Source organism: Choloepus didactylus, chromosome 22 (genome assembly GCF_015220235.1).
Source record: "Choloepus didactylus isolate mChoDid1 chromosome 22, mChoDid1.pri, whole genome shotgun sequence".
Lineage (NCBI taxonomy): Eukaryota > Metazoa > Chordata > Mammalia > Pilosa > Megalonychidae > Choloepus > Choloepus didactylus.
The window spans coordinates 40,643,995-40,670,534 of record NC_051328.1 but is presented as its reverse complement, the minus strand read 5'-3'; the positions used below and the strand labels follow the sequence as shown (position 1 = coordinate 40,670,534).

The window sequence follows — 26,540 nt, the reverse complement described above, 5'->3', positions numbered from 1 at the left end:
CTGCCCTTGGTGTGCTGACTCTTCCCCACCTCGGCCACACCTTGGAGGTGTTGCCATGACAGCCATTGCTGTCCTCATTTTACAGCTTTAATGAGGTATAATTTGCATAACATAAAATTCACCTGGTTTTAAAAAGTGCACACTTCAGTAATCCTTAGGAATTTCACAGATCCCTCTGCCCATTGTTCTCAACTTCAGCCCCTGGTAACCACTAATCCAGTTTCTGTCTCTGTGGACTTGCCTTTTCTAGGCATTTTATATAAATGGGTTATTTTTCAACTCTCAGTCCTATTCCACTGGTCTGTATGTCTGTCCTTATGCCAGTACCACACTGTTTTGATTACTGTAGCTTGGTACTAAGTGTTGAAATCGGGAAGTGTGAGTCCTCCACCTTTGTTCTTTCTCAAGATCGTTTTGGCTGTTCGGGGCCCACTGCAATTCCATATGGATTTGAGGATCAGCTTTTCCATTTCTGTAAGAAAGGCCATTGGAATTTTGTTAGGGATTGCATTGAATTTGTAGATTGCTTTGGGTGGTATTGACATCTTAACAATATCAAGTTTTCCAATTCATGAACAGGATATGTCTTTCATTTATTTAGGTCTTCTTAAATTTCTTTCAGCAGTGTTTTGCAGTTTTCAGTGTACAAATCTTTCACTTCCTTGGTTAAATTTATTCCTAGGTTTTTTATTCTTTTGGATGCCATCATAAATGGAATTGTTTTTTTTAATTTCCTTTTCAGATTGTTCATTGCTAGCATATAGAAACACAACTGATTTTTGCCTGTTGATCTTGTACCCTACAGCTTTGCTGAACTTACTTATATTATTAACAAATTATTATATATATTATTATTTTATATATTATATATTACTTTAGCTCTAATAATTGTTGGTGGATTCTTTGAGGTTTTCTCTGTATAAGATTATGTCATCTGCAAAAAATAGTTTAATTCTTCCTTTCCACTTTGGATGTCTTTTATTTCCTTTTCTTGCCTAATTGCTCTGGCTTTTTTTTTCTTTCAGGTGTGCTTGAGGGGGTGTGGGAGAACCAGAACAAGGGCCAGTTACCTCTGACTGAGCAGGGCAAGGAAGAATTCCTAGAGGAGGGGCCTTTAGGGCTGGGCATTAAGGAATATGTAGGAGAAAGTGTTTGGGGAACAAAGACAGAATATTCCAATACAGTGTTGAATAAGCAGTGATACTTGTCTTGTTTCTGATCTTAGGGGGAAATCTTTCAGTCTTTCACCATTTTCATAAATGCCCTTTATGATGCTGAGAAAGTTCTTTTCTATTCCTAGTGTTTGAGTGTTTTTATTAAGAATTTCATCAAATTCCTTTTCAGCATCAATCGAGATGATCATGTGGATTTTTCCTTCGTTCGATTGGTGTGGTCTCTTTACATTGATTTTCTTATATCAAACCATCCTTGCATTCCTGGGACAAATCCCACCAAGTCGTGGCATGTAATTCCTTTAATATGCTGTTGAATTTGGTATTGGCAAGTATTTTGTTGAGAATTTTTGCAGCTATTTTCATAAGAGATATTGGTTTCTAGTTTTTTTCCTTGTGGTATCTTTGTCTGCCTTTGGTATCACGGTAATACTGGCCTCAGAATGAGTTTGTTAATGTTCTCTCGTCGTCTTTTTTTTTTTTTTTTTTTTTTTTTTTAACTGTGAGAAGGATTGATGTTAGTTATTTAACTGTTTGGTAGAGTTCACCAGTGAAGCCATTTGTTCCTGAATTTTTCTTTATGCAGAGGTTTTTACTACTGATTCAATCTCTTGTTATATAGGTCTGCTTGGATTTTTTATTTCTTCTTGACAAGGTTTTGGTCATTTATGTGTTTCTCAGAATTTGCCCACTTCTAGGTTATCTAATTTGTTGATGTGCAATTGCTCAGAGTACTGTCTTATAATCGTTTTTATTTTTGTAAGGTCAGTAGTACTGACCCTACTCCATTTCTGATTTTACTTATTTGCATCTTCTCTCTCTTTCCTTTTTCAGTTTGGCTAAAGGTTTGTCAATTTTGTTGATCTTTTCAAAGAACCAACTTTTAGTTTTGTTGATTTTCTCTATTGTTTTTTTATTCTGTATATTATTTATCTTGATTCTAGTCTTTTTTATTAACTTTATGTATCAAAAAATAAAAAGAACATTTCCAAATAAAACAGCAAAGGAATAAGAAAAACAAATATCCTGAAATATCTTCATACCACAAGAAAATTAATGAACCATAGCCATTCCTCAGCAATCCCATATCATTAAGATTACCCTCAATATCTTATCTGTTCTTATTATCATTCCCCCTTCACTAGCTGCTGTCTATCTCTAGGTCCCCTGTATTCTGCAGTATAATACACTTGTTTTACATTTCTCACAGAGTTCACAATTGTGGTAACATACAATATCTCTCCTTTTATGTCTGGCTTATTTCACTTAGCATTATGTCCTCAAGGTTCATCCATGTTGTCATATGCTTCACGACCTCATTCCTTCTCATTGCTGCGTAGTATTCCATCATATGTATGTACCACATTTTGTTTGTCCACTCATCTAATGTAGGCCATTTAGGTTGTTTCCATCTCTTGGCATTTGTGAACAATGCCGCTATGAACATTGGTGTGCAAATATCTGTTTGTGTCACTGCTTTCAGGTCCTCTGGGTAAATACCAAGGAGTGAAATTGCTGAATTGTAGGGTAACTCAATACCTAGCTTTCTTAAGAACTGCCAAATTGTCTTCCAGAGTGCCTGAACCATTTATACAGTCCCACCAGCAATGAATATGAGTTCCAATGTCTCCACACCTTCTCCAGCATTTGTAGTTTCCTGTTTGTTTAATGGCAACCATTCTTATTGGTATGAGATGATACTTCATTGTGGTCTTGATTTGCATCTCTCTAATAATTAGTGAAGGTGAACATTTTTTCATGTGTTTTTTAGCCATTTGTATTTCCTCTTTGGAGAAATGTCTTTTGATATCTTTTGCCCATTTTATAATTGGGCTATTTGTACTAATGTTGTTGAGTTGTAAGATTTCTTTATATATACAAGATATCACTCTTATCAGATAGATGGTTTCCAAATATTTTCTCCCATTGAGTTGGCTATCTCTTTACCTTTTTGACAAATTACTTTGAGGTACAGAAGCTTTTAATTCTGATGAGTTCCCATTTATCTGTTTTTTTCTTTTGTTGCCTGTGCTTTAGATATAAGGTCTAAAAAGCAGCCTCCTAATACTATGTCTTGAAGATGTCTCCCTACATTATCTTCTAGGAGTTTTATGGTGCCGTCTCTTATATTGAGATCTTTGATCCATGCTGAATTAATTTTTGTAGAGAGTATGAGGTAGGGGTCCTCTTTCATTCTTTTAGATATAGATATCCAATTCTCTTAAAATTTGCTCTAATACCAAAACCAGATAAAGAGACTGTAAGAAAGGAAAACTACAGGCCAATTTCCCTAATGAATATAGATGCAAAGATTCTCAACAAAATACTTGCAAATCGAATTCAAAGACACATTAAAAAACTTATACACCCTGACCAAGTGGGGTTCATCCCAGGCATGTGAGGGTGGTTCAAAATAAGAAAATCAATCAACATAATAAAACACATTAACAAATCAGAAGGGAGAAATCAAGTGATCATCTCAATAGATGCTGAAAAAGCATTCGACAAAATCCAGCATCCTTTTATGATAAAAACACTTCAAAAGTTAGGAAGTAAAGGAAACTTCCATTATTAATGGCATATATGAAAAACCCACAACCAGTATAATACTCAATGGTGAGAGACTGAAAGCCTTTCCTCTAAGATTGGGAACGAGACAAGGATGCCCGCTGTCACCTCTATTATTCAACATGTGCTAGAAGTTCTAGCCAGAGCAATTCAGCAAGAAAAAGAAATAAACAGCATTCATATTGGAAAGGAAGAAGCAAAACTCTCATTATTTGCAGATGATATGGAAATATATACTTGGAAAACCCTGAGAAATTGACAGTACACCTACTTGAGCTAATAAATAAATTCAGCAAAGTGGTGGGATATAAGATGGCACATAAGTCAGTCATGTTTCTATACAGTAGAAACAACATAACTGAAGAGACACTCAAGAAAAAGATTCCATTCTCAATAGCAACTAAAAAAATTAAGTACCTAGGAATAAATTTAACTAAGGATATAAAAGACCTCTACACAGAAAATTACATAACTTTTCTAAAAGAAGTAGGCGGCTACCTAAAGAAATGGAGAGATATTCTGTGTTCATGGATAGGAAGGCTAATTGAGTCTAGTCTTTATTATTTCTTTTCTTATGCTTGTTTTAGGTTTAGTTTGGGCTTTTTTCCTAGTTCCTTAAGTTGTACCTTTAGTTTATTGATTTGAGATCTTTTTTAATGTAAGCATTTACCTTTATGAATTTCCCTTTGGGCACAGCCTTCTCTGCATCTCATAAGTTTTGGTATGTATTGTTTTGTTTTCATTCACTTAAATATATGTCTAATTTCCCTTATGATTTCTTCTTTGATTTATTGGTGATTTGGGAATGTATTGTAAATTTGTGAATTTCCCAAATTTCCTTCAGTTGTTTGATTTCTAATCTCATTCCATTGTGGTTGGGGAACACACTTTTTGTGATTACAATCCTGTTAAGTTTATTGAGACTTGTTTTATGGCCTGGCATATTGTCTTAGTTTTCCAGGGCTGCTATGACAAATACCACACAATGTGTGGGCTTAAACTAAAAGCATGTGTTGTCTCACAGTTTTGAATTAGAAGTCCAAAATCAAGATTCTGGCAAGACCAAGCTTCCTCCAAGGCCAGCAGCATTCTGGTGGCAGCAATCCTCCGTTACACGGCAGGCTCTGACTCTCTCCCCTCTGGCTTCTGCTGTGTCTGAATTTCCCTCTTTATAAGGTTTCCAGTCATACAGTTTAAGACACACCATGATTCAATGTGGCCACACCTAACTAATAATATCTTCAAAAGGTCCTCTTTATAAATGGGTTCACAGCCACAGGAAGATTTGAACATGTCCTTTTCAAGGGACGTGATTCAATCCCCAACACAACATGGTGTATCCTGAAGACTGTTCCGTGGGCACTTGAGAAGAATGTGGATTCCGCTGTTGCTAGGTGGGGTATTCCGTACGTGTCTGTTAGGTTTAGTTGGTGTATGGTGTCGTTCGAGTCCGCTGCTCCTTTATTGATCATCTGGATGGCTCTTCTCTTCTAGGTAGTGTACTGAAGTCTCCAACTATTATTAAGAACTGTCTATTTCTCCCTTCAATTTTGTCAGTGTTTGCTTCATATATTTTGGGGTTCGGTTGTTTGGTATGATATTACATGTAAATGGATCATATAATATGTAGCTTTTTGTGAGGCTCTTCTTCCACTTAGAAAATGTTTTTGTGGTTCATCCATGTTGTAGCAGTGTGGTGGGTTGAATCATGTTCCCCAATTCAGATGCATTCTTAACCTTCATCTTTATTCCTGTGGGTGTGAATCCAGTGTAAATAGAACCTCTTGAAGTTGTTATTTTAGTTAAGGTGTGGCCCAACTGAATGTGGGTGGGCCTTAATTCCCATTACTAGAGTCCTTTATAAGCAGAAGAAATTCAAACCTAGAGAAAGCCACAGGAAGGAGCCAGAAGCCGGAAGTGAACGGAACCTAGAAGAGAAAGGAGAGGACATCATCACTGATGGAAAACAGGGATACAACCAAGGAACCCCAAGTATCGCTGGCAGCCAGCCCCAAAATGTTACAGCCTTTGGGGAGAAAGCATCGCCTTGCTAATTCCTCAGTTTTGGACTTTTAGCCTCAAACCCCTGAGCCAATAAATTCCCATAGCTTAAGCCAACCCATTGTGTGATAATTATCATAGCAGCTCTGGCAAACTAAGACAAGCGGGTATCAGTCCTTCGTTCCTTTTTATGGCCAAATCATATTACATTGTATGTATATACAACATTTTGTTTATCCATTTACCCAATTGTTTGGACATTTGGGTTGTTTCTACTTTTTGGCTGTTGTGAATAATGCAGCCAAGACTATTCACAGACAAGTCTTAATAAGGACACGGGTCTTTATTTCTCTTGAGCAGACACCTAAGAGCAGAATTGATGGGTTGTGTGGTAAATTTATGTTTAACTTTTTAAGAATCTGCCAAACTATTCTCCTGAGTGGCTATACCATTTAACATTCCCACCAGCAATATAAAAACGTTCCAGTTTTTCCGCATCCTCAACGATATTTGGTGTTTTCCACTTTTTAAAAGTATAGCCATCCTAGTGGATGCGTGGTGGGGTCTCATTGTGGTTTTGATTTGCATTTTCCTAGTGACTAACGTCATTGAGCATCTTTTCATGCGCTTATTGCCCATTCATGTATCTTTGGTGAAATATCTATTCCAATCTTTTACACACTTGTAAATTGGATTATTTGCCTTCCTTTATTGAGTTCTAAAAGTTTGATGTGTATTCTGGATACAAGTCCTTTATCAGACATATGATTTGCAAATATTTTCTCCCAGTCCATAGCTTGTCTTTTCATTTTCTTCATGGTGTCTTTGGAAGCCCCCCTGATTCTCATGACTTCCCCCTTACTGGTGGCTGCTGCTGCTTCAGCCAGGCGTGACAGCCTGGGCTTCCTCTCAGGGTGTTTCCTGCTGTCTCTTTTACACCTCAGTGGCCCCTGGTTTCCATCAGGTGCAGTGACCCTCCAAGTTCTGACCCTGACTATCTTGGTTTCCTGTGTCCTATGGCTGCCGTAACAAAGTACCTGGGGGCTTAAAACACCAGAGCTCTGGAGGCCTGAAGGTCAAGGTGCCGGCAGGGCCCTGCTCCCCCGAGGGCTCCTTCCTGGCCTCTCGCAGCTTCTGGGGTTTGCGGCCATCCTTGGCACTCCTCGGCTCACAGCTGCATCACTCTCATCTCTGCTTCCACCGTCATATGGCCTTCTCCCCTGTGTCCATCTGTCCCTGTGTCCAAGTCTCCTCTTACGAGGACAGCAGACATATTGGCTTAGGGCCCACCCTACTCCAGTTTGGCCTCATCATAACCTACCACGTCTTCAACACCCTATTTCCAAATAAGGTCCCGTTCACAGGACTAGGGGTTCAGACCTGAACAGGTCTCGGGGGACCTGATTCAGTCTACAACATCGACTCCCCTCAGAAACACGTCATTGAGGAGCAGCACGGTGGGGGCCCGGGTCAGAGGGGACTGATGATAGGGCCACAGTCAGACAGTCTGCTAAGTTAGAACTTAAAATGGTGCCTGGCTCTGGTGGGCTCAGAGCAAACATTACCTGTGGATTGGCTTATTCTCTTGCAACTACCTGGCATCTTCATGTTCCCTTACACTTGGGATCCTCGCCCCAGCCCCTGAGCCGGTACTCCTACTCCTCATCCCATTTTAAGGATGAAGATTGAGACTCAAAGACTGAGTGAGTTGCCTCAGGGGATCCCAGAACCCCCTGCCACCCTCTCCCCAAGGCTGCCTCTCAGGGCGGCGGAGGGGGCAGCCAAGTATCTGGGCTCCCACCCCAAGACTCACCCCACTGGGCAAGCTAGTTCAGGCCGACGCTGTTCCCCACTTCACTGACTCCCATTAAACCAGCGTGTGCCAGGCCCTGAGTCACGGCAGAGGCTCTGCCATCCTCTGAACAGAAGCCTTGGAACATGGAGAGACAGTGGCTACAAGGTGGGGAGTCTGGAAGGCATTGGGTGTTTGGGAGCCCTGATAAGAGACACCAGGCCCGACCTGGGGGACAAGGGAGAGGGGCATCCCAGCTTCCCCCGGGTGTGGTAAAGCCCCTGCGGCGCATGACGGGTGACCCTCTCGAGACAGCTCTACATTGAGGGGCCGGCCTGCCCTCCTTGCCCCTGGGGCCTGTCTCCCAGGACCTGTTTTTGTTTTAACTTTTGCTGGGGGATTTCCAGACATGTGTAGAGCGTGCCCATGGCCGCCACACCTGCTCACAGCCACGCCCCTCTGCACCCCCCCCCCCCCGCCGTGCCTTCTCCTGCCGCTGCCCCTGGGACCCCAGCCGGTGCAGCCACCCTACTGTCATCACCGTGCTGCCCCTCCTGGCCACTCAGAAGGGCCACATCGAGGGGTCCTCACAGACAGACCAGCCCCGTGCTCTCAGTTACTTACCTGCCTCCTCCTCTATTTTCTCTCCTTAGCGCGCAGACTCTCCAGTATCCACGAGGGCCCAGGGATCTTGTCTGCTTCACTTGGTCCCTGAATTCTCGAACCTAGAACCGGGCGAGGCACAAGGTAAGGTGCTCAGTCAGTGCCGGGAACGCGATGGGTCATGCACAGGAAGTTGCTTTCTGAGCCGCTGATCCTCAAGGGGAGGGAAGAAACTGCTCTAATTCTTCTCCTGTGTGAGACCCAGGCAGAGAAAGGAGGGTGGGGCTCAGAGAGGGCTTTGGGGGGCAGGCGTCAGGGGCTTGCCTTCACAGCCACGTGGCCCTGGTCCTGGCCCACACCTGAGCAATCCCAATGGCCCCTGCCCCACGAGGACTGGCAGGTGTGGGCCCACGGCCCGCCCATCTCCTCTTCAATGCTCCTACAGCTCTTCCTGGTGCCACTGCACCTGACTCTCCTCCCCAAACCTGCGGGGTCCCTACCAGCAGCTTTCCATGGCTGTCCCCACCCCAAAACCAAGACAAGGTGGGCAGCTCACCTGGCTGCCAGGAAAGCCCCGTCCAAGCCAGCTTTCGAAGCTAGAGTCGCAGTTCTCTGTCACAGCTGCCTGTTCACATCACCTGGGGATTTTTCCAAAGCTCATGCCGCGGTCCTTCCTGGACCAACTGAGTCAGGATCCTGGGGTGAGGCCTGGGCATGGGCTTCTCATTATTTGTATTGGTTTCTTTTCTAAGCTCCCCAGGTGATGCTGGTGTACTGCCAGGGTGGGGGCCGTGGGGTTATACTCAGGGATTCTTGACGGGGGGTGGCTCTGCCCCTCAGAGGAGATTAACACTGGTGCTGTGTGCAGACAGTTTTGGCTATCAAAACTGGGGACGCTGCTACTGGCATCTAGCGGGTGGGGACCAGGGAGGCTGTTCAACATCTCCTCCAAATGTCAAGAGTGCTGATGGAGAAACCCCCAATACCGGAGCACAAATCACTGGCTGCTCTCAGGGGGCCGAGGCCTCCTGGGGAGGCAGATTAAACTGGATTCTTCCCATTCCTCATTCTAACCCCATAGAAAGTTGGGCCAAACTGGTTCTCGCTTTAGTCCCCTGGGGGCTTGGGTCAGAAGGCACCGCCCTCTGGCGGTGACCTCCCGGCCAGTGTGACCTTTCTCTGCTGCCCACCCACATCTGGGAAATGCGCAGGAGGTGACTTGGCATCAGGCAGGTGCCAGGTCAGCAGTCAGCTCGTGATAGTTTTCACTCTTCACCGCGGCACCCCCATGCTCCCGTTATGGTGGGTATTGAGGAAACTGAGGCTCAGAGAGAGGTTGAGTGCACAACCAGTCAGCCAGCTGCTGCGCAGTCTGCAGAAAGGGCCTCATCCTTCTCCACCCTCTGCCTGCCCTCCACAGGGGCTTTCCCACCCTTTCACTGCCACGTTAGAGGCGGCCAGGGGACTGGCCCTGCCCTGTGGCACCCTTGGGAGGAACAGGCCACAGGACCCCGGCAAGGCCCCTGGGGCCTGCAGAGGGCCACGCGCTTCCCAAGGAACCCACGACTCCTGGAGAGCGGCAGCACCAGGAAGCCCAGGGCAGAGGTGGGCATGAATCAAACAGGATCCCCAGGGTGACAGGTGCCAAAAGGAGAGGGCATGTGGTGCCAAGGGGGCACCCACAGGGACAGGCCCTGTCCTCAGTCTGACTTAGCTCCTGAGCAGCCCCTGTCTAGTGGTCCCAGTCCCCACACCTAGCTCAGGGCCAGGCACACAGAGGCCATTACTCCTCCACTGAGTGTGCACATGGGATGCTGGGGCCTGCTCGAGCCACACATACTGCTCCCCCCGCCACCCCTCCAGGAGGGTCCTGCCCCACCCCATGCCTCTGAGGCTTCCTGGCATTCTAGCCCCTCCCCAGGGATGTCCCTCAGGGAGCCACCTGCACAGGCTTCTCCAAGGACTGTCCTCCAACACAGCCCACTGGCTTTAGGGGGCAGCAGGGCAGCAGCTGGGAGGGGGTGTACCCATCAGGTCCAGTGCAGGCCAGCTGCAGACCTGCCTCCAGAGGGTGGGGTTGGGCGGAAGGAGCATCTTGCCCCTGGCCCTGCCCCTTCTGTTGGGGGGCCATGATACATTTCCTGCCCATACTTCTGGACATGATAAGAACAGGGGAAGCAAAAGATTGCAACATTTTAGGAATGACTCAAGGTGAGAACACACAGCGAGGACCTGCCTCATTTCCTGCAACTCCTTCCTGAATTCACCAAAGGAATGTCACTTTTCTGCTCTGTGACTCAGTTTCCCCTTCTAAGCCTCCATATATTCAGAGCACAAGGCATGGAGATCTAGGGCACACTGTAAGCTGGAGATGGCACTTCAGGCCGTGACAGTGCTGTGAAAAACCCATGGTGGTGGTGGTGGGGGGGATTTTTGTTCCTTCTGACCATGGGAAATGGCCCTAAGGTTTTAGGGGCGGGTGCCACCGAGGCCTCCCCTCCTGCGGCAGGGCCTCCAGGAGGCTACCTGGAGAGCAGGCCTTCCCCTCAGGCACCTGGGGTCCTGGGCGACTGCTGGGGACCAGGCATCAGCAAGAACCCAGCAGGCTGGGAGGAAAATCCTGAGACCCCCTAAGGGCTGCACCCCCAAGCACACCACAGAAGAGACGCTGGCCAGGGCACGCGAGGAGAGGGAAGAGCCACATCCCAGCACCCAGGAAGCCGCCCTTGATCACCAGGACCCGGAAGAGCCCACTTAAGTGGGGCGGTTATTGCTTATGAGTCCCCAGGGCCCTGCGCGGATCAGGGGCAATGTGGACACGGTGGAGCCTTCCCGGGGCCTCCCCTCTCCGCGCCCGGGCGGCGGGGCCCACTTGAGCAGAGGCGCCTAGAACGGGGTAACCCTGGTGCCCCTTGTCCCCATCCCGGGCTGGGGCGCATGGCCCCGGGGAGGGGCGCCCGAGGACGCCTGCCGGCTCGAAACCCAAACTTTCCGCGGCCTCCGCCGCCTCCCCCAGGGCCGGCCGGGCGGAAACGTAGGCGAGCGGGGGAAGTCCGGGAGGGCACCGTCCCCAGGGAGGGCGCAGCGGCCCACCCCGCGCGGCGCCCCGGCCGGTGCAATCCCGGCGCCAGCGAGCGGGGCGGGGCCCCGGGCGCCGCCCTCGAGGTGCAGACAGGCGGGAGGCGGGAGGCGGGAGGCGGGAGGCGGGCCCGGCGCGGCGGCGGCCCAGGAGCGGCGGCCCGAGCGGAGCCCCGAGCGCACGGCCCGGCCGGGACATGACCCCCGCTGCTCCGTCCTGCAGGCTCGTGCCCGCCGCCGCCACTTCCCGGGCGCGGCCCCGCGGTGAGCTCCCCAGGAAGCGGTGAGTGCCCCGCGCCTGTCCCGGCACTGCCCACGCCACCCCTTTCTAGAAGACGCCCGCGCGGCCCGAAAGCCGCAGCCCGGGGCTGCATACCCACCCGGCTGGGCGGGGTTCACGCCTGGCGCGCCCCGGGGAGGATAGGGGGTCCTGGAGGGGGCGGCGGGGTGCTCTCGCGGACCCGTGCGTCCCCCCAACTTCTCGCAGACTCTGCTGCGGAGGCGCGGGCTTTGGGAAAGTTGGACCCCTCCGGCTGTGGGTCCACCTCCTCGGGGCGGTGGGGGTGTGTCCCCGCGCGGAAGCCTCCGGCCGCCTTTCGCCTGACACCCCGCGCCGCAGACCCCAGGGGCGCCCGCTCCTCGGGAACCGAGCAGAATGCCTTTCCTGAAAGCTGGAAAGAAGCCCGGCCGGGTGGGGGCAGGAGGCCTCGGCCGGAACCATTTCCCCTCTATCGAGTATTTCAAACTATATTATTTATAAACCGCCTCACTTAGGGGCCCCCTTCGCTCCCTGGGCATCAAAGCAGGTTTGCAGGCACAAAGGGCGAGCAGTGTGAAAGCGCATCTGCCTGCCCCTGGCCAGCCGCGCTCTGGATGCGCAGGAAGAAGGGAGCCCTCTGCGCGCCCCGGCAGCGTGGTAGGCGGGGTCTAAGGGCCGCAAGCCTTTTCTCAAACTGCCCCTGGCCTTTAGGCCGAGATGGAAGCAAGAGAAAAATCTTTGGAGAGGCCTTTGGATCCTGGAGGGCAGGAGGAAAAGGACCTGAAAACCAGTGGGGGCAGAAGGCACCTGGGGAACGGGCCAGACTTCTCAGAACACCCCATCTTCCAGATGAGGAAACTGAGACCCAGAGAGGTGTGCCTGGTTGGGACGCTCTAGAGCCCTCCTTCCCTGCACAAAGAGACTTCCCAAAGGCCCCTGGCCTGGCCTGGGCTGCCTCCGGAATGTACCCCTACCTGTCACCCCCTTACCTGTCCCAGCCACACTGGTCTTGGGTTCTGTGTCCCATCCCCCTGGGTGCTCTTTCCCGTGGACCCGAGAGAGGCAGTGTATTTCTGGAAAGATTTAATCCCTGCGCCAGCCCCAAGGAGGCTGAAAGGTCCATGGCCTAATCTCCTCTCCCTGGAAGCGCCTTCCATAGGCTGGTGGGATGCATTGCAGACGGGCGGAGAGCATATTGTTGAGACACAGGCGGGGAGCTTCAGACGCCTCTGGACACTTGAAGTGGGGACTTTGCTGCCGCCGACTAAACAAAGTGAAGTTTGATGTTTATTGAGGCTTATTAAGCACTAACCTCCTGGATTTTCTGTTTTGATCCTCACACTGACTCCGACCAAACATGGTTATTACCGCATTTGAAAGAGGAGGAAGCAGAGGCTTGTAAAGGTAAAGTGACCTACCCCAGGCCACTGTGACTAGTAAGTGGCAGAGCCAGGGCTTGAACCCTGAACTCTTGGAGTGAAGAATCCGTTTTGCCCAGGGAGGCCACCAAGAACACCCCCCCCCATTAAAAAATTATGAACCTATAATTACATACAGTAATGTGAACACATCAAAAGCGCACACCCAGATCAAGAGACAGAAGGTTTCCTGCTCCACAGGGACACCCCCTTGCTCCACCCCCTTTCTGCCTCCCCAGACCACTATCCCTCCCTTCCCAAGCACGATCCCCACTTGGAGTAACCACTGACCTGACTTCTAACAGGATGCCTCTAACATTTAATGGGCATTTTATTGATGTATAATGTGCAGAAAGGTGCGTAGATCGTAAGCATGGAATTTGATGAATTATCACACAGTGGCCCAAGTGTTTGGGGCAAATATTTTGTTCAGGGTCACGTGGGCCATCTGTGGAAGGCTAAGGCTGGACCACAGGTGTCCCCAGACCCTGCCCTGGAAGCAGACAAGCTGGAGGGGGTTTCGGGGGACATCTACCCTACCCCTTCCCTGCCCCGCCTCTTCTTCCACTTCCCTGTGAAATGCTGTGGCCGGGCAGCTGCCCCCATCCTGGCAGGGGCTTGCGTCTCTTGCAGCTCCGGGGCCTGAGAGCTGTGCACCAGCACGGGAGGCATCTGTTCCCAGCACAGTCCCTTTAGCCGGAATTGCAGGAATCCTAATCCTGTTATGGAAAGAGAGTGCTTTTTCTAAAGAAGGAAGAAAGCTGACAGGCGCCCGCACGGCCGGCCGACCCCGTCGTGCTCTCTTCCCTGCTCTTCTCCCTGCGCCTGCCTTGAGGAAGCCCGGGAGCAGAACTAAGGAGCTGGCCTGGCTGGGTTTGAACCACCTTCCGTCTGGTCCACCCACCTTGACGAACTGCCACATCCTTCAGCTGTGACTTCACCTCTGTGCTTTCCTTGGTCCTTAAAGGATCCTGACTGCCATTCACATCCTCCTCTGGAAAACCCTGACATTAAAACTCAGACGACCTCTGGGTAGGGTGGCCAGATTTAACAAATGAAAATGCAAGATGCCCAGTGACGTTTGAATTTCAGATAGCCAGTGCGTCATTTGTTAGCATGAAGATGTCATCCATGCAACAACTGGGCATCCTATATTTTTATCTGCTCTCTCTCGACGGCCACTTCTAGCTCTAGATTTGTATGATTCATTCCAGGAAGGGTTTATTTCACGCTCTAGAACTGTACCGTCCTGGCCCACGCGTGTAGTAACTGAACGGATTCAGCAGACATTGGAGGGTGGGTGGATCTGGGTCTCCCACGGGGAGTGCTATGTCTCAGCTACTTCCGTCTTTTCTCTCTACATTGAAAACCTGCAGAGGGTGAGCTGGCAGGAGTCGCAGCTGTGGGCTGGTAGTTTGTGGCTCCTGCCTGCAAGGCTGCTGTGGAAACAGTAACAGCCAACCTGGCCACGCACATCCTTTTCTCTGGAGATGCTCGCGCGGTTAGAGCACTCAGTGTGGCGTGCAGAGCAGCTGAAATCTGTCCGTTCGTCTCACCGCTGCTCAGAGGGGGGATGGACCCCTGCAGGAGGAAGTCCGTTTTTAAAATTGCCCGTCGCTGTCACCAGAGCGAATCCCAGGGCCATTTGGCAGTAGGGGGATTTTTATGCCTGAGTGCAAGAAAGAACCTGTTCTACTTCAAGCTGTTGTGCAAATAATTAACAATCTTGATATTTCAAAGGGAGCATAAACAGAGCCCAATTCAGTATGAAAGAGGTTTTTCACACTCCTGCAAATGTGTGAAAGAGAGAAAACGTTTTTACCTAAACTAGCAGTCCTCATGGGTCTGGCTGCTCTCTACCATCTCGCCCAGCTAAGGGTGCCCATTGAATTTTTATTTGTTAATTGCAAGTATGCATATCTCTGCTTATAACAAAATCAAAGGACGTAGAACTGTGGCCTATAGAACGTGGAATTCTAGGCTGAGGCAGTGCGGAAGGCCTGGGGCTGTGGCGGTCACGGGACAGAGCTAAGCTTACTGGCTTTGGACTCCTTGGAGCTTGGTTTCCACATCTGTGAAGGGAGGTAGTAATAAGACCTATCTCTTAGGGTCTCCTTAGGTTCAGTGGAATAATTTCCATAAAGGACTCTGCGGGACTTGGCATATTGAAAGCATTAGCTTGATATCTACTAGCTGTTATTAGCATGATGATGACGATGATAAGGTTCAAGGCAAAAGTCTCCCCCACTCCCACAGTTAGCGATCGGATACAATTTACGTTCACACAGAGGTAGACCCATGCTTTAACTCCGCCTTTCCCAAACATTTCAGCCCATTTAAGGGGTGCCCTCTCCCTCGAAAGCATCTGTCATCTTGGCAGGGGCCCAGCCGCCCCCATCACGGAGGGAGTGGGCAGGCTCTGTGCACAGCCCCCTGTGAGTCTAGTGCTGGAGGGCCCGCTCCGTCTAGAACCGGCTGCCACTATGTGGAATTGGGGAGCATGTTGCAGCGATGCCCCTAGTGGTCTTTAGGTGCAACCCCTCATAGAAGGGTCACCTTACCGTAGTGACCACAGTGATGGTGGTGGTGGTGGTGGTGATGACGGCAGCCAGCCCAGGCCCTGTCCCGTCCTCGTCGTGTCCTTGTGGGAGAGGCAGGATCTCGCTAACAGCCACGTACACTGTGATAAGAAAACTAGCTTTGTGGAAATCCTCCATTTGGAGGCCCTAGATGTATGACATAGATTCGCAGCACCAAGACATGATCCTCAGTTCTCCCTTTGCTTGACCTGGTGTGGCCACCTGGATCTGGGCTCGGGCCCCTCCTGGGTCCCCCAGTCCATGCAGGGTGGGCTGTGATTTGGCCCAGAGAGGTGGTTAAAGCTGTGTGTCTTGGTCGTTTAGTTTTGGCCTGGAGTGTTCTGAGTAGGTATTTTTAAAGTTACAAAACAGCTTTGAGGGCCAGAGCCACCAATTCAGGATAACTGCTGAGAAATGCCGCTCCCTGGCAGAGCCTAATACAAAGCCTTCTCTTGGCCAGAGCTGCGCTCCCTGGAACTGGGACCCCTGCCGTCTCATAGCCGTCTCCAGGAAAACGGGGTTGGATGCACAGAGCTGCGTTCCCAGGGCAGCTGTGGGAAAGCTGGTCTTGAGTGCTGGGGTACATACGCTCCTGTTGAGCTGCCATACCAGCACTGTCTCTGCTGGCCACTGCTTCTCTTTTCTTTTTTAACTTCTTATATCGAAATAATTCCAGATTTAAAAGTTGCAAGAACACAAAGTAATCCTGTATGTTCTTCACCGGAGGTTAACATTTAGCCACATTTGCTTTTATATTCTTTCTGTACATATACATATACATTATCTTCTTCTTGCTGAACTATTTGAGAGTTCAGTTGCAGAAACGATGCTCCCTTACCCCAAAACACTTCTAGGTATATTTCCTAAGAGCAAGGACTGTCTCTTACAAAACACAGTATGGAGAGCAAAATCAGAAAATTTAACATTAATCCCATATTGTCATCTAATATCCAGTTGTTGTTCTTTTGAGCGTTCTATTACTCTTCAAACACAAAATTACGTAATGAACTCCCATCTTCCAGCTTCAAGGGTGAGCAAAATCCCACCACCTGCCATTTTCTCTCCTCCCTGCTCCCCACACCACTGCTTTGTCATTATTGTTTAACTGGACTGTTCTAAAGCAGATCCCAGCCTTCATTTCATAAGACAAAGTAGAAGAGACCAGACTAGAAAATCAGAGTGCATAGGCCTGAGCTTTTCTCAGTTATGGGTGTGTGTAGTAGACTGTGATGTGAAATGTCTTCCTTGCGGTAGGTTCCAGTCCAGAGAAGCTGGAGAATTCTGGCCATTGGGCCCTGGGGCTCAGGGGAGTCTGGGTTCTGTGCTGATGATCCCAACGGCCTAGAGGTGGGAGACCCAGCCTGGGGACGGCTGGCGGCAGAGATGGTGGTCGGGTCTCCTCCACCTTCCCCTGAAGCTCTGGAGCCAGGTTCAAATCCCGGCTCCCCCACCTGCTATCCGTACAACCCGGTGCATGTTAGCGAACCTCTCTGTGCCCCTTCTGTGAAATGGGGATTGGAATGGGCCCACCTCATGGGTTCTCTGAGGATGAAGTAACCATGAATACACGTCAAGGGCATCTAACCAGTTCCCGGCATGCAGTGAGCACTAGAGAAATGAGCCTTCTTACCCCCACATGTCTGCTCTGCTCTCCCTGTTCCGCAGCCCCTCCTCTTCCCCTAAGGAAGGACACACCCTCCTCTTCTTCTGAGTCCTGCACATTAGAATCACCTGAGGAGCTTTGAAAATTCCCAATGCTCTGGACACACCCAAAACTCATTACTCTGGAATCTCGAGGTGGGGCCCAGGAGGCCCTCCTGTGCAGCCGGGGGCCAGTGCTTGACACGTCTCAAGCTGAAATGTGTCACCTGGGGGTGCTGCTTAAAATGCAGATTCTGATTCTGAGGGCTGGCATGGTCCCTGAGAGTCTACATTTCTAACAGGTTCCTGCTGATGCGGTGGTTTCTGATCTGTAGACACCACTCTTGAGAAGCAAGGCCCAGCTGGAAAGCTCTGCCTCTCTTCTCTCCATCGTGGGCACAAACCATAGCAGCAGCTCGCCCCTCCCTCACTCTCCCTGTGTGCCCGACGACGCCCAGCTCTCAGTCATTGCTGCCACTGGATGAGACGGCTGCACTCATCACCCCTATTTTAAAGATGAGGAAAGGGAAGTCTGGGGAGGCCAAGGAACCTGTGGCCACACAGCTGGGCTACAGAATCGCGTCCCTGCAGTACCGCTCCAGGGCCCTTCTAACTGCCTCGGAAAGTTTCCTTTTATGCACAGCTGACCCCGGTCTGTCCAGACTGTGGCTTCTCTCTCCCCCCTCCCTCGCTCCCCCTACACCCCGGACACCTGGCTCATGTTCCAGCCCCCCCCATCCATCTCCTGGTCATGTCTCCAGTGGGGCCTCCATCCGGCCCCCCAAATCCAACGCGGATGGAACTGAAGTCTTTATCAGGTCCCCTTCTCCAAATGTTTCCTCTTGGGGTCTCGCCATTGCCCCCCAAATGCCCCCCAGACTCCCAGCTGCTTCCCCCTCTGCGCTCCCACTGCCCCGCAGTCTCGGGAACTCAGGGTCCTGGATTGCTGCCTGGAGGGGAGCTTCTCAGATGGGTGCATGTGCCTCCGGGGTCTGGGTAAAATACACACGGGTCTGGGGTGGGCTGAGATGCTGCGCTGCTCGCGGGCTCCAGGAGCACTGACATGGCTGGTCCAGGAGCACAGTCTGCACAGGGGGGCCAGGGGACCCCAGCATCTCTGAGCTGGTCCAGCCTGCACTCCCTTATCTACACAGCCCTCCAGAACGCAGACCTGCCCTCAGAATAACATTGAAACCCAGCACCCAGGCCTCCAAGTCTCCCCAAGGCCCTGCCTCACTTTGGCCTTAGCCCACCGTCTTCCTGCCCCAGCCTCCCACCCCCAGCTCCCCGAGTCAGTGCTCTGTTCCTTTCAGGGACCACATCCTTGTTGTCCTCTGGAGCTTTGCAGGTTCTGTTCCTGCCAGCTGGGAAGCTGTTCCCTGCTCCCTTCTGGGCTAACTCCTGCCTGTGTTAGGGATGCCTCCAGGCTGGGGTGGGGGCCCTCCTTGGTCCTCCTGGCCCCCCTCGGCCTCCTCTGGCTCCCCATGCCTTCTGTGTGAGCCAGTCTGCTCGGCTCTCACCCCCTCTAGACCGAGCCTTTCAGTTCAAGTTCAGGGCCCCATTTGGCCTCGTGTCCACCCAGCTTGGGTCTTCTGAGATCAGATACTGGAAGAGGAAATGTGCGAGAGCTATGCCAGGGAGCATGCCTGGGAGAACTTGTGTAGACCTGACCCTGGTGCATGGTGGAGGCCTCCTGAACTCTGGGCCATTTAAGGGAGCATTGGTAAGGCCGCTGGGGAGTCCCCAAGCCAGAGTCACCAGTCAGGGGTGTCCCTGCCGCCCCCAGGAATCACCCTGCCCCAGATCCCCACTGTGTTCAGCTATTGGATGGGGATGCGCAGCCTCTGTGCAAAACAAGGAGACAATGGATTGCAGAGCTCAGAGTAGGCCCTTGGTGGGTCATGCACCCAAGTTGGAGACCCTGCTCCCCGTCTGCTGCCACTCTGCCTGGCACCCAAGTGGCTTTCATGAGTGGAGGAGGGAGCTCGGTGTCTTCAAGGTAGAAACAAGAGCCTCTCATCCAAGAAGGGGTTGGGGATCAGAGCAGTCTGGTTTGAACCCCAGCTCCACTACTCCAGGAAGCTGTGTGAGCTCGGGTGGGTGACGTCACCTCTCTGAGCCTTGATTTCCGTATCTGTAAATGGGGACAGTAATAGCACGTCATTGGGCATGTCACTGGAGGTCATATGTCAAGGGCATGCACAGGTAGTCAAGCACTGACAGCAGTGGCTTCTCTCTGATTTATCACGTACTCCGATGCTGAGGGGGCTGCCTGTGCAGGGACATTGCTGGGAACACTGGTGGGGACAGCTTTGATGGCCCATGGACTGAGGAACATGTGACCCTGATAAACTAATCTGTGAGGTCTCCAGAGAATCTGCATTTTAAGACGGGCGCTGTGGTATACCAAAAGGTGCAGCAGACCCAGTGGCTTGGAGCCACTTCCGTAGCCTGGCACAGGGGTCTTCATGGTCCCTGAGGCCAGTCCCCCTTCTCTGTCCCCATCAGCCCCGGCCACACCCTCACCTTGAACCTCACCCTCCCCACAGTAGCCACTGCCAGCTGGGCCTCCAGTATATTTAGTTTTGCACCTGACAATCTCCTGCCAGCACAGACTCCCATCTTTGAGCAAATTCAGCCCAGATGTTTTGGCAGGTTCTGTGACCCTGCAGTTTCCCTCAGCTGGTCTCCCAGCCACTGCTTCCTGTTGTGCACCCATTAGGGCCTGGGGTGGGGACCTGGTCACATGAGGCAAATACAAAACAAGTCTCCCCTCTCTGAGTGTTGTCCTCTCTCCGCAGGACTGCAGAGGTGCTGCCATGGGGCTTAAGCTGTCCTGCCTGAAAGGTAAGGCACTCCTGCCAAGCTCCTGTGGGCTGTCCCAGGGTGAGGGGTAAAGAGATGGGAGGGAGAGGAGCTAAACCCTGAGGCCCAGTGTTGCTGCCTCTGGGTGGGAGCTGGGTAGGGGGACTCTGCCTTCTCCCACCAGGAAGGGCATGATCACTTAAGATTCTAACAAGGCAGCACCTACATGCAGTAGGCATTGTATTATTGCTTGCTGACTCTGCGCTCCTGTATGTAGTAGGTGCTCTATTAATGCTTGCTGACTCTGAGCTCGTGTACATAGTAGGTGCTGTATTAATGCTTGCTGACTCTGAGTTCTTGTACATAGTAGGTGCTTATTAATGCTTGCTGACACCGTGCTCCTGTATATAGTAGGTGCTCTATTAATGCTTGCTGACTCTGAGTTTTTGTACATACTAGGTGCTCTATTAAAGCTTGCTGACTCTGCACTCCTGTACTTAGTAGGTGCTCTATTAATGCTTGCTGACTCTGTGCTCTCCTCCATGCCTTCTCTTTCACTGGCACTTAAGTGATATGGGCAAGTTGCAGTGCCCCGCTTGGGCCTCAGTTTCCCCTCAGAGTGATTAATTCCAGACTGTCAAGAGAAAGAGAGCAACAAGGCCCTTGAAGAAAATGCCAAGCATGCACTGGGGGTGTTTGCTCTCCTGCAGACTTGGCCAGTGGGCCTGTTATCACTGAGATAGGAGGCCTACCTGCTGGGTTCTGAGTAAAGGTAAACGGGAAGAATGTTCTGGGTCACCCTGCTGAGGGGTGTGCTAGCTGTTGGCAGAGGCAGCCTGGACCTCCGACCTTTGCTCAAGACCTTTCTGTCCAGTGTCTGGATGACCCTCGGGTCTGCGTGGCCCAAACTGAGACCCCCCACCTTCTTGGGGACAAATGCCCACTCTCCCACCTCACCCCATTTCCCCAGCCTGAAATCTGGGAGTCCCCCTGGATGGTCCACTCACTGCCCGCCAGCCCCTGGTCCTGCGTCTGGATGTCTCTGGGGCCTCTCCCAGGTAGCCGGGAGACGGCACTGGCCTCCTCTCCCCACGTCTCTGCTCCATTCCCCATGCAGCAGTAAGCCTTCTAGGGCCTTCCCGCTCCCCTGCCCGAGACCCTCTGTCTACCCCATTGCCAGTGGGATGATAGCTGGTCTCTAAGCGGCTGCCCAAGGCCCTGCCTGCTGACCTCTCCAGGCAGCCTTGTCTTTCCACATCCCACCCATCCACCTGCCCACCAGGTACCCACCTGTTGTTGCCACTTTGCCCCTTCGTACCCGCCATTCCCTCCACTTGGAATGCCGTTTCCTCTAAAGCTCGGTCACACAGAGCTCAGGTCTGCCATCTGCGGAGCCTTCCTGCTCTCCTCTCCCCAACCGGGCCAAGGGTCCTCCCTGGTGCCCACCTGAAGAGGCAGGGTGGCCTGCAGCTGGCGGGTTTGAGCCTCAGACTCAGGTGGCCTGGTTTTGGTCTGGCCTTGCCCTTGCTGTGGGGCCTTGAGCAAGCATCTCTGTTTCCTTATCAGTAAGGAGGGGTCCTGGGAGGACCCTCAAGGTGTAGCCGAGCACTTAGCCTGGGGCCGGCATCCAGTCCTCTGTCTGGGAGCAGCTGTTGCTGCTGCTGTCCATTTTACTGTTTCCCTCACCTGACTGTACAGCCCATCCTTTGAGGTATAGACAGCTTGAGGGTTTTCTGGTTGCAAGCTACAGTAACTGATACCAGCTAACTTGACCAAGAGGGAATTTGCTGGAAAGCTATGGAGGAGCCCACGGGATAAGTTAATGAGGCATGGGTAGGCACAGGCCAGGAGGAAGGGACATTTCTTCAGGTCCCTTTGCAGGGCTAAGGCAGCTCTGGGAGAGCATCTGATTGGCTCAGCCTAGGTCTTATGCCCGCCCCTTGGCCAGGGAGAGGGGCATCTTGACTGACAGTTCCCCTAAGGCTGCAGGCAAGCAGGGAGTTGTAGCTCCTCTGGACAAAATCGGGGTTTGGTTTCTGAAGTGGGGATGGGATGCTGGAGAGGCATAAACACTGCTCACCCTCCAGGGCAGGATCCCTCTGAGCCCCCAGAGCTGGGCACTTGGAAAATGGGCTTCCACGAGGGTGGGAGTTGATCTGGGAGCAGCCAGGGGTTAGGTCCACAGACTGAGCCCTTGAAGCCTGGAGACCCTTCTCTTAGTCATCTCAGTGGGCTTCCCCAGGGCCTGGCACTTTGCAGGGGTTCAGGACATCCTTGGCATGGGCCACCTCTGAGCCCCTGGGGGCATCTCTGGGGCTGCTAACCTTCCAGCCCAAGGCTGGAGCCCCAGGGGAGAAGTAAACAAAGCAACCAAGAGTCCCTGGGCCACACACCCACCACCACCATAATCTCCCCAGCAGGCCTAAGGTCTAAAAGCGAAGGCAGTGAGCTAAGTGCTCGGGGGCTAGGGCTTTTAGGACTGCCTTCCGGGGCCTGGGCCCTGGGGGAGCTAAGTGCCCCTGTGCCATCCATTTTGCATCGCTGCCTCTGGAGCGTGCTCACTGCGCTGGGACTGCCAGCACCCTGCCCTCCCCAGCCCCACCCTGCCTTGGCTTTGGGGGTGACAAGGTCACCAGGAGGAGGGACGTGGATGGAAGGCTGGCCCAGCCCAAAGGCCCGAGCCCCCTCCTCCGTGGAGCCTGGTTTTTATTTCCCTGCAAGGGAGACCTGCGTCCAAGGAGATGACGAAGAGCCGCCTGCTGTGCCCCCCACCGCTCCCCTTCCCCTTTAGCAGCTGTCACTTCCCGGGGCGGCCTCCTTCCACCTGGTTGTCAGCCTGGTGGGGTGGGGGCAGAGGTGCAACTGTGTGTGCTGCTTGATTGATTTGTATTTAATGTTTGGTTGTGTAGTTGTATTTCTTGAGGCAGCGTCATTTTCACAATTCTATACTGCATTCGGCCGAGACTTGGTCTTCAGGTTGTTTCTGCTTGTGTACGTGACGCCATTTTGAACAGCTTTGCTTTCTGGTCTTTTTATTACTACTACTACTACTACTACTACTACTACTTTGGACAAACTCCCAGATGTGGGAAAGACTGGGTCAAAAGTAAAGACAAAGGCTTGTTCTTGCGGGGAACCCTGTGTGCGGCGGCTGCCCTGAGTGTTCCAGGTGGGTGAACACCCTCCCCTCCACGGCAGCCCCCGAGTGGGGTCTGGGGGTCGCCGAGCTCCCAGGTGAGGACACTGAGACCCAGAGGGCAGTGCAGCTGGGATGCGTGTGGGGTGTGCACCCGGGCCGGCTGGCTCTGGAGCCCTTGCTTCCACCACTGGCCTGCACAGCCTCCTCAGAGGAAAATGCTGTAATTCCACATTGGAAGCAGCCGCCTTAGCCAGAAACTTTAACAACATGGTCGCATTAAATCTTCGTGCCCCCCCCCCCATAGGATGGTATGGGGGTTTCCTGGGGCTGCTGTAAGAAAGAACCACAAGCTTGGGGGCTTACAGCAATAAACACTTATTGCCTTACAGTCCTGGAGGCCACAAGTGCCAAATCCAGCTGTGGGCAGGGCTGCACCACTCCCTGCGGAGCTCCTGGGAGGCCCCTTCCCCTGCCTCCTCCAGCTCCTGGAGGCTCCAGGTGCTCCTTGGCTGGTGGCCACATCCCGCCAGCCTCTGCCTCTTCAGGTGGCCTCCCTCCATGTGTCTTTCTTCCCTGGGGTCTCTTAGAAGAACGCCAGTCGTTGAATATAGGATCTACCGAGATACTCCAGGAGCTTCTCTGGGGACCCTTAGCTTAATTATATCTGCAAAGATCCTTTTTCCAAATAAGGGCACATGCACAAGTTCTGGGTGCACCATGCAAGCCACTGCAGATGTGTATGATCCTTCTCCCCTCCTCACAGGGAAAGAAATGGCCCAGAGAGGGCAAGAATGTTGCCCGAAGCCACAGAGCCAGGATTTGGTCACTCACAACCATCCTTCCTGACCCCTCTTCTGAGAGATGTGGCTGCGTGTCCTCTTCCAGAACCAGAGAGCTGGAATTTCCCTGGTGGCGAATAACTCCAGTGACCTGGAGCGTGCTCTGGGTTTGCTGAGGTCCCACCCAGACCAGCGGTTCCCAGCCCTGGCTGCCGAGCTCATGTGACTCCTGATGTGCAAGCCCTAACTCAGGACTCATTAAACCCGAATATCAGGGGTGGGGGTGCGACCCAGGCATCAGTCATTTTTAAAAAACTCTTTACTTTGAAATAATTTTAGAGTTAGAGAAAAGCTGCAAGAATAGGACAAAGAATTTCCATATACCCTTTACCCCAGTTCCCTAAATGCTAGCATTTTACTTCATTGGCTTTTTCTTTTCTTTCTTCATATTTGTTTCTTTGCTTTTTCCCTCTGAACCATTTGAGAATAAGTTGCAAACATGATGCCCCTTTATCCCCAAATAGTTCAGTGTGTAGCTCCTAAAGCAAGGACGCTCGTTAACACCCCAGAGCACATTTACTGGAACCAGGCAGTCAGCACTGAGGCTGTGCTCTTAACTAATCTACAGCCTATTCAAATACTGCCACTCGTCCTAAAAATGCCCTTTAGAACAGAGTACAGGCCAGTGGTTTTGTAAACTGTCCCTCACTTTGGGCATGTCTGGTGTTTCCTTGGGATTAAATCTTTCCAGATGATTCTCAGAGGACCGAGAATGGCTGGGTTAGAGAGAGCCACTTAGAACGGGAGGGGAGAGGGGCTCAGATTCCTAAGCCCAGGGGTCCACAGATAACCATCGTTCCCGGGGGCCTGAACACCCAAGAGCTGCCCAGGGCTCCGTGTACAGGGACCTGGCCCGGACACAGCCCTCGGCCCTCTGCTGCAGCCCCCTAGCCCAGCTCTTCCTGGGACGGTGCTCCCTGTGCCCACCCCCAGCTCCGGGCACACTTCCCTGGGTTCACCTCCCAGCTCTGCCACTTACCAACAGTGTGCCCTCGGACGGCTGCCTTCCTGGGCCTGCAACCCGGGCAGTCACAGGGGTCCATGCTGGGTTCCATGCTCTGCCCTCACCATCGTGAGATTCTTAACAAGCTTTGTGCAAGGGGCCCTGAGTTCTCGCTCTCCACTGGGCCCCGCCAGTTATGCAGCCAGTCCTGCCTTGGGGCGAGTGGCTTTATCTCACATAGGTTCACTTAGGGGTCCTTCGTTCATCCCACGATGTTTGCTGAGTGCCTGCTCTGTGCCGGCTTCTAGAGAATTCCTCCAGAATCTTCCACATGGGGCTAGAACCATGTGCTCTGAGTGCGAGAGAATGTGAACACGTGATTTTAGATTGTCTAGTAGTCACATGAAAAACACAAAGAGAAACAGGTGATATTAGTCTTAATATATTGATTTAGTCCAATATGTCTAATACATCGTTTCAACATGAATCAGTATTTTAAAATGATTAGTGAGATAGTTTATTTTCTCTTTCCCATTTTAAATCTTGGAAATTCATGGCACATCTTAAGCTTCCGGCACATCAGTTAGACCAGTGCCCGGTGGCCCCGTTTATGGACCCTGCCACCCTAGAGGTCTCTGCCAGTCACATGCCTCCACCTCCCTGAGCTCTGGCGTCTTACTGTCATGCGCCGGTCACAGGTTACAGTAGCATCCTTGGCCTCGGGGGGTCAGAGGATTCTGTGAAAGAAAGCACTTGGCACAGGCCCAGATCCTGCTAGGTGTTCTACAACTGTAGGCCACCATGATCACTATTTATTATTAAAAAAACACCCAGCCTGCTTTTGTCCTTTTCTGTAAACCTGAAATTCTCCCTAAGTAACAAGTGTATTTAAAAGAAAATATTGTCAGCATTCTAGAAGAAATTTCCCAACTCATATGATTTTGCACGTTTAAAAAATGTTTAAGGAATTTGGATACCCCTGTCTCGGGGGGTACCTCCAGAAGCAGACACTGAGACAAGAGTGAGTGCTGCTAGCTTATTTGGGAGACGACCCCAGAGGACACCGATAGGGGATGGGGAAGCGAGACAGCCAGTGGAGGATCTGTTCTCAAGCCCAGTCCCCCTGTGGACAACTGGAGTTAGGGTAACTCTCTGGGGTATGCAGGAAATGGCGAGCCTGTGCCTGGAGTCATAGGGGCGGTGGCGCGGGAGCTGGGGTGTTTATACACCAACTCCCATCAGCCGTGGGTCGGTGTATCTGGGTACGCCATGAATCCCCCAGAGCGAACCCTCAGATTCAGAACCTGGATGTTGGGAGTAGGGTCAGTGCACTCTGCGGTGATGCAGGAGAGAGGGATGTGGGCGAGGCCCCGGAAGCGTGTGCTGCAATCTTGGACTTACAATGTGTAAAAATTCAGAACCGCAGGGCCTTAGCTTTTCCACCTACAGTCTTTGTGTAAAAGGAGTTTACTCTGGACCAGCAGTTCTCAAAGTGTGATTCCAGCAGTGGCAGCAGCTCCTGGCCACTGTTAGGAAGCCCGGACCTACCAAGTCAGAATTCCGGGGACGCGGCCCAGCATCTGTGCTTGAAGAAGCCCTCCAGGGGACTCTGAGATGCAGTAAAGTGTGAGCGCCGCTGCTTTAAGGGTTGTGTGTGTGTGTGTTCACATTTATGTGGAAACAGCTTTGGCTCTCACCAGAGA

General features: G+C 51.4%; 1 protein-coding gene across 3 annotated transcripts in view; it reads left to right on the top strand.

The window, feature by feature from the left end:
- The first annotated feature begins 8,111 nt into the window (after positions 1 to 8,111).
- Positions 8,112 to 26,540, top strand: part of C22H16orf74 (chromosome 22 C16orf74 homolog) — a 38,883-nt gene continuing 20,454 nt past the window's right edge. The window contains exons 1-2 of one of the 3 annotated variants that reach the window (XM_037815633.1): positions 8,112 to 8,280; positions 19,913 to 19,958. In XM_037815633.1, coding sequence (XP_037671561.1) covers positions 19,931 to 19,958 — 28 coding nt within the window. In that variant the 5' untranslated portion in view covers positions 8,112 to 8,280; positions 19,913 to 19,930. Of the gene's footprint in view, positions 8,281 to 11,337; positions 11,498 to 18,738; positions 18,835 to 19,912; positions 19,959 to 26,540 lie in introns of those variants that run through there. The other 2 variants (XM_037815632.1, XM_037815631.1) reach the window with 2 other exon arrangements.